Source organism: Zingiber officinale, chromosome 8B (genome assembly GCF_018446385.1).
Source record: "Zingiber officinale cultivar Zhangliang chromosome 8B, Zo_v1.1, whole genome shotgun sequence".
In the NCBI taxonomy this organism is placed as follows: domain Eukaryota; kingdom Viridiplantae; phylum Streptophyta; class Magnoliopsida; order Zingiberales; family Zingiberaceae; genus Zingiber; species Zingiber officinale.
In genome coordinates, this window is record NC_056001.1 from 19,838,846 (window position 1) to 19,846,638 (window position 7,793).

Here is a 7,793-nt window from a genome sequence, read left to right on the forward strand (position 1 = left end):
CATGCAAGGAGTGTTGACCTTGGCTAGTTCTGATGTCTATTTTTTCAGTCTTATGTGAATTATTTATTTTTATTGTTGTTATTCACTGAAGCTTGATAGTTTCTCATATATAAATATAAATATGAATTTTCATGGGTATTATCAAAATTATTTTCCATTAATTATGGTTATTCATGTGTTAAATTGATTGTTCAAGACATTCCTTTATTACACTAGTATAGATGCAAATGGATACAATCAATTAAAATTCCACTTTGATAGCCTTCAGTATTGTCTCAAAATCCTTCCAAACTCACAAGTACCACTATAAATCCAACTGGGAATGCTCAGCTTACAGTCCTACTTCAAGGCTATGATCTGATAGGTTATATTGATGAATCATATCAACCCTAGCGAAGATAGCAAAAGACTACATGCTAAAAAATATCTAAGAGACAACAAGCTAAGGCATTAATATACGAATCAAATTCAAGAAGCCTATTGAAGGGAGTGCTTCATAAACGAAGGATTAATTTAGCTAAAGAAATAGATACAACATAGAGCTAGGACATGTAATCAATACTATCTATCAGCCCTGGAGGGAGAAATAAAAGTGAGGGAAGGAGTAATCAATCATGTGCTTTTTTGCAGGAATATCTCTAGCTTGTCCAGGATCGATATTATTTATCATCTTCAGTTCCACTAGAAGATGATAAAAGGGAAAAGAGATGGAGGAAGATTAATAAAGAGTAGAAGAAATTGCCACAAGTACGCAGAAGGGAAGACATAGCCGACTCTCACCATGCTATCCATGCTATCCAAGGTTCTCAAGTAGCTAGCGTAGCAGCACCACATGATAAATTTATAGAAATAGCATAGCAGCATTACATGGAACTCGTGGATCGTTCAATGCACTTTCCCATGGACGTCTATAAAAGAAGTTTTCCAAGCCTCTGGAATTATGGTATAGCAGTTAAGTTTTCCAAACTGTTAATTAAATATTTAAGATTCGAATTTCAACTATGACGCACGATAAAATTTTCTTCGAATGAGACAACAAATCTAAGAACGATGATCGTTTGGATGAACATTTGTGAGCACTTCTCAATTTTTCTTGAGAGTTTATTGAAAATTTTCATAGGATCGGACCACTCATCTCAAGATTAACCTGTTCAAAGAGCTAGATATGTAAATTATTAAAAAAAAAAACTTAATTTGATATACTTGTTCCCATTCATATACATGTCAATATTGCCATCCGAGTACTCATTTCTAAATAAACTTTGATAGGCTTGTCTTATTTAGGCATCCTAAAATATAATACAAGTCAGATTGGGTCATACTGGGCCAAACTTAGTGTATCGTAATGCATCCTAAGACCTCGCAATTAGCTCACAGAGTCCAACACAAATGGGCTGCTAACACTTAATTAATTACAATAATCTATTAATTATACACTAATCTAGCTAGTTATATTAACAAATTAAACAAAGGGTTCCAAGAAGAAGATTTAGAGGAATATATATATATATATATATATATATATATATATATATATCCCACAATGTCACTTAATTAAAAACAATTTCTTTAATTTTTCCACAGACAAAATACAAAAACAAAGTCAGCAAATATTAATTTAACGATCATAAATTATATATAGTCAAAACTCAGGAGGCGCGCCGAGCACGTTGATATTCTATATATGTGCTGGGCGGTTCTCTGCATTGTGGTTTGAGCGTGCACATTTCCTTAACTAATTTTTACAAGTGCTGACTTTTTAAACTTATTTAATCGTTTTGACTCCTCAAGGAATGGAAAGTCCAAGGGTTGACTTGCAGCAGCCTTGGGATATCAGCACGCGTATGGATATATAGGGGAGTAAACTTACGTGACATAGAACATCACTAGCTGATGCATAAAGCATTAATTGCCACCTTGCTCCTATGCAGTCTGTGATCACATTTTTTAATCGTTTCACGCTGAAGTGAAAATTACATGGGAACTAATTAAACCTCGAAAGGCAGTTTATTGACTTGATCCAAGCTTAATTAGGCAGCTAGCAACATATGATAAAGGTGTCTGCATGCACAGGGATGAGGGAACCATATCACCAACCAATATTTTTCAATTTGACTTTGTAAGTTTTAATTTTTTTTTATAAAGTCAAACACAGTTTAAGGCTTTCGTTAATATCATAATTAAGCAAGAGATGAAGAGAAATTTTTTATCCTCATTGCTTCAATTCAGGAACCTGTCATATATATTTCTTTATGGAGTTTTAAATGTGAAATGTTGTAAGAACAAGTGAAGTTTATATGGATTTAGTTGGTTGCAATGTTCCATCTCTAGACTCTGATATAAAAAGCTCATCTGGAAATATTGTAATATTAAAATAAAATGAAAAACATTAAAAATGAATGATAAGTACAAAGAGAAGATTAACATATTGAAAGATCCCAAAGTATGAAATATGTGAATACTGCAAAATTAATAGCATTTATTAATTAACATGATTAATTATAATATATTAAAGTTCGAAGGAGCAAATTGCATGAAGTGTGAACAATAATATAAAATTTCATACAACATGAATTGTAATTTCATCTTCCCTTAATTTAGGGCCAACCAATTTCTCATCCTCTACGAGTTACTAGGTGTCGTCGAGTCTTAAGTGATTCTCGAATGGATATGGGAGAAGCTACATGCTAAACCAATTTCTCATTTCGTATATGCCACTAGCTAGATCTCAAGTCCCATATACTTCTGATCATATTGATATTAGAGCTACGGTTAGAGAGGGTTGGGGGTGAATAAGAGTACTTGAGGTTCAAACATATTTTGGATATGCAAATATAAGATCGACTTAAAATATTTGTGTTACTTAGGAATAAAAATGAGAACAGTCAAATGAGCTTAGAGGTAAAGAACTTAAGCTCTAAAATAAAATATAAAGATAACAATAAACTGGATAAGATTCTTTAAAACATATTATTTTCAAATTCAATTGAAAATCCAATCAACTCAATCCCTAATAGTCAATTGAAATTCATTTTAGCCAACCCAATTAGAAAGAGAATTTTCCTTTTTGCGGGAAAAGTGTTTCAATTCAACTGAGTTCAATCAATTGAATTCATATTCAATCGATTCAACTAGCTAAAAGGTGAACAAATCTAATATTAACTCCCAGAGTCAATTGAATCATCATCTACAGATGATCCTAAAATACCTATTTCTTGATCGAATCCATGTTCTAGCTAGTCAAAATCAAAGATTACAAGTCATTTGAAATCGTGTTTCCTCTGGCAAGAACCTTCACTTCTAGATCTTTGCCTCTTCGCCTCGTTTGTCAAGAGGCTTCAACTCCAGCTCTTCCAGCTCCCAAGAAACACTAATGCAATAACAAATATATTATACTTATGCTGGTCATGTTGTTAGATATTTATCTATTCAGTAGAGGTGGTTGTCACCGACGCCAAGTGCATTGGAATCAATCAAAATATTTTGTTATTATCCCTCTCCATTAAGCATCAACTCTCTCTTTAACATTGACATTTTCAACCTCCAATCTCAAGTTTTAGGAATTTTCCTCTTACATATTATGGATGCTTATAGATTGTGACTATCGTTTAATTTTATGCATTTGATATATATATTATGCAACAATATAATTTGTCGTGATAAATATTTTTGCCACGGCACTTTATGCAACAATTTGTCGTGATGGCTTTTTTGCTCACTTCTTTAATGTGTTTTTGTTTTTGTCGCGATGAGTTACTTCTCTCAATAGTTGTCAACTTAATTAATGGCAAGAATAACATTAATTTAGCACATTAAAGATAACTTGGCCCCTTTCCTTGAGATCAAACAAGTGGCCAACTTAAACCTAATTAATAATGTCAAGTCAATATAGTAGCGAACTTGAGGCTAACCTAATTAATAACACCTCCAAGGAGTCTCAAACCAACCAAGCACATAAGCAAACAACAAAAGCTAATTCATTCAAATTTTAGGATTTTAAATTTATTCTTACTCTTGCATTGAAGACCTTTTAGGCCATCGAATTGAAAATGTACGGATGCTTTGTTTTGTTTGTGTGTGTGTCTGTGAAGGAATAACATATAACAAAGGGGGAATTAAATTGCAATAAAAAAAGTCTCCATTTTTCTTTGTTACAAACATTTTTTTAAAATAAAACAAAATTATTTATATCTATATATATAAAAGTAAAATATCATAATTCATTGCTTAATCTTTACAGTGACCAACAAGCAGTTGGTCTCATCCACTTCCGTGTCGTCGACGGCTTTTGCCGCCGTCTTGTTCTCGGCCTCGTCGTCTTTGGCGGCGGAAGCTCCGGTGAGATGCTGGGATCGCTCGGCCTGCGCAGTCCAGTCTGTCCTATTGACGACGACGAGCATCAGCGCGACGCAGGTGGCCTGCGCCGCGAGCAGCCCAAGCCAGAGTCCCCTGAAATCGAGTGGCGTCCAAAGCGCGAGGCCGACGGCCACAGGCATGCCGACGGCGTAGAAGGAGCTTAGGTTTATGTTGGCCCCAAGCTTGGGCCTCGCGCTGCCCCTCAGCACCCCGCACCCGGTCGTCTGCGGGCAGTTCCCGAACTCGCAGAGGCCGAGGATCGGCAGCACCGCCGCGGTGAGCTCCAGGATGGCCGCGTCGCCGGTAAACATCCTGGCCCATACGTTCCGTACTGCGGTGGCGAAACTGAACGCGGTGAGGCCGAGCGCGGCGCTGCACCAGATCCCCACCGCCGCGGCGCGGCGGGCGCGGTCTGGTCGGTTCGCGCCCAGTTCATTGCCGACGCGCGTCGACACGCCGAAGCTGAGCGAGGAGGGGAAAATGTAGATGAGCGAGGTGGTTTGTATCAGAATTCCCATCGACGCTACGGTGGCCTGCGGGTTTAGAAGAAGACCGCTGAGGATGACCATGATCTCGTACCACCACCACTCCAAGCACACGGAGATGCAGCTGGGGAGGGCCAAGTCGAGGAGCGACCGCCAGTCCCTCAAGCATTCTTTTCCCAAGCTTAGTCCGCCGGTGTCGCGGTGGACGCCAGAGAAGTAGATATAGAGTATGAGGAACAGGACGACGTTGAAGTTGAACCAAACGGAGGCCCAAGCGACCCCGCCGATGCCGAGGCGGAGGACGGAGACCAAGAAGTAGTTAATCGGGAGGTGGAGCGCGACGGCAAGCCCCGCGCACGCGGTGAGCGGGAGAGTGATGGATTGGGCGCGAAGGTAGATGCGGAGAGGGTGAAGGAATGACTGGAGGACCAGGTCCGGGAGAGAGGCGTGGAGGTAGGAGGCGGCCACCGCGGCGAGGTCCGCGTCCTGCCCGAGGAGGAGGAGGAGAGGGCGGATGTAGTACCAGAGAAGCGCGATGGGGAGGGAGGAGGAAAGGAGAAGCAGGACGGTGCGGTGGAGGGAGAGCCCGAGGAGGTGGTAGCGGCGGGCGCCGAAAGCCTGGCCACAGATGGGTTCCATGCCCATGGCGAGTCCGGAAAGAACAGAGTACCCTGTGATGTTGGCGAAGCCGATGGCCAGCGAGCCGCCGGCGAGCGCCAGGTCACCGAGCCGGCCGAGGAAGAGCATGGAGACTATGGAACGGCAATACAGGAGGAGGCCGGTCAAAACCATCGGCAGCGAGAGGCCAAGTATGGCCTTCACCTCAACGAAGGCTAAGCCTTTCTCCGAGGCAAGCGGCTTTGCCGGGAGGACCGGATGCGCCCCCGGCGACGGCACCTCGACGACCACAAAAGGATGAGTTAGGAGGCCTGTGGGATCATCGTGGTGGTCGCATTTGCACGGGGAAGCCTTGCACATCTTGTTCCAATTTCCAAAGACAAGGAAGGAAGAAAGAGGAGGAAAACAGGGTTTTGTGAGGTTTCAAATAAAAAACTGAGGGTCTGTGAATTGTCTGTTTCTGTTTCCCAGGCATCAAACAACAACCAACAGCACTAGAATTGAATGAGGAGAATTGAGCATGGCTATCTGGGATTTTATACATGGCCATCGAAGACTTCTTCTCTACATTAATCAATAAATCATCCATCTCCAAATATGACTGATGCTTAAAGTTGACATGACATAAAGTCAACGACTAAAAGAACCGCAAGAATTAAGGGCATTTCCAATATTTAAAGTTTCATAATAATTTTTTTTCTATGATCTTAATATATCACATCATGTCGTATTAATATTCTAAAAATCTATTGAAATATTTTCAATAGTTAGAACTTTAAATGATTTATTTGTGCTCCATTTTATAATATATAATTGCATGATTACATGCATATTACATCAATTTCAACATAAAAAAATAGTTTTGAAATTTCACTACTGCTCTTTAGGACATATGCAGTGGGAGATTTATAGCATGTAATCTCAATATAAACCCCTCCCCCACTACATAGGTGAGGTTTATAGTTTTTTTATAAAAATTTAATGGATTTATAAAAAAAAATATGGAGGAGAGAGAGAATTTTAAAAAGTAAAAGTGGAGAAAGAAAAAATTATTAAGAGAGTTTTTTAAAAGAAGTAAGAGTTTTAACTTTTGATATGACAATGATGTGCAGAGCATAAACCTCTTTAATAGGTTTACGACTACGGATGTCCTTAACAACAAACTTCAAACCTTACATCCACAATGATTAGAACTTTTTTATTTAGCTTTTTCATTTTATAAACCTCTTTAAAAACCTTGCATTAGAGATGCTCTAAGATGATGTTTGATTTAGAGGTTTGGAAATGAGGGAATGAATTTATTCTTAAATTTTGTATTTAGTTGATGGAAATGAAATCAAGATTTTAAAATAAAATCCAAAAACTTGAGTATGTATGAAACTCACCCTCTCTCTTAGGTTTTGATGGAATGAGAATTAGAATTAAGTTTTGGACAAAAATATCCTAGTATATTTGTTCAATTTTTTTTAAATTTAACTTTCTCTCTCTACTTGTTCTCTCTCATCATACTTTCTCTCCTCATTCTATCATCATACATTCTCTCTCAACATACTTTCTCTCTCCTCATTCTCTCTCATCACACATTCTCTATCATTTTTATTCTTTTCCATCGCACATCCTCTCTCCTCATTTTCTCTCTCTTTATTTTCTCCTCATTTTCTCATTATACTTTCTCTTTCCTCAATCTCTTTTACCATACTCTCTCTCCACATTTTCTCTCATCACACTTTCTCTCTATTTATTATCTTCTATCATTTTCTCTCATCACACTTTCCCTCTCTTTATTTCCCATCATACATTCTGTCATCACACTTTCTTATCATACTTTCCCTCTCCTCAATCTCTCATTTTCGCTCAATCATACTTTCTCTCTCTTCATTTTTTCTCATTACTCTCTCTCTCAGTACATTTTCTCTCTTATCACACTTTTTCTCTTTTCAATCTCTCCTATCACGCTCTCTCTTCTCATTTTCTCTCATCATTCTTTCTCTCTCTTTATTTTTTCCCATCACACTTTTTCTCTTATCCTTCTCTCACATCATATGTTTCTCTCACATTCAACTTTCTCTCTCATCTAATTTTTTCTCTTATTTTCCTCTAAGAGTAAAAAAGTACATTTAGATTCATTCCGATTAAAAATACTTAACTAACTAAACATTATTTTTAAGAATGATACTCAAACTCATATTCATTCTCATTCCACAATATTATGATACCTATTTCCATTCCAATTTTTAAGAGAGAACAAAACGCCACCTAAATCAACTGCATCATGAATGCAAGACACTGGTACTTGTTTATACATTTCCTCTTCTCCAATATGAACAGGTTTTA

The 7,793-nt window shown here is 38.3% G+C and overlaps 1 protein-coding gene across 1 annotated transcript; it reads right to left on the reverse strand.

Moving 5' to 3' along the window:
* Positions 1-4,142: 4,142 nt before the first annotated feature.
* Positions 4,143-5,973, reverse strand: LOC122016027 (protein DETOXIFICATION 49-like). The gene has a single exon (XM_042573161.1). It carries the CDS (start codon positions 5,817-5,819, stop codon positions 4,221-4,223), a length of 1,599 nt encoding a protein of 532 aa, XP_042429095.1. The 5' UTR covers positions 5,820-5,973; the 3' UTR covers positions 4,143-4,220.
* Positions 5,974-7,793: the final 1,820 nt, after the last annotated feature.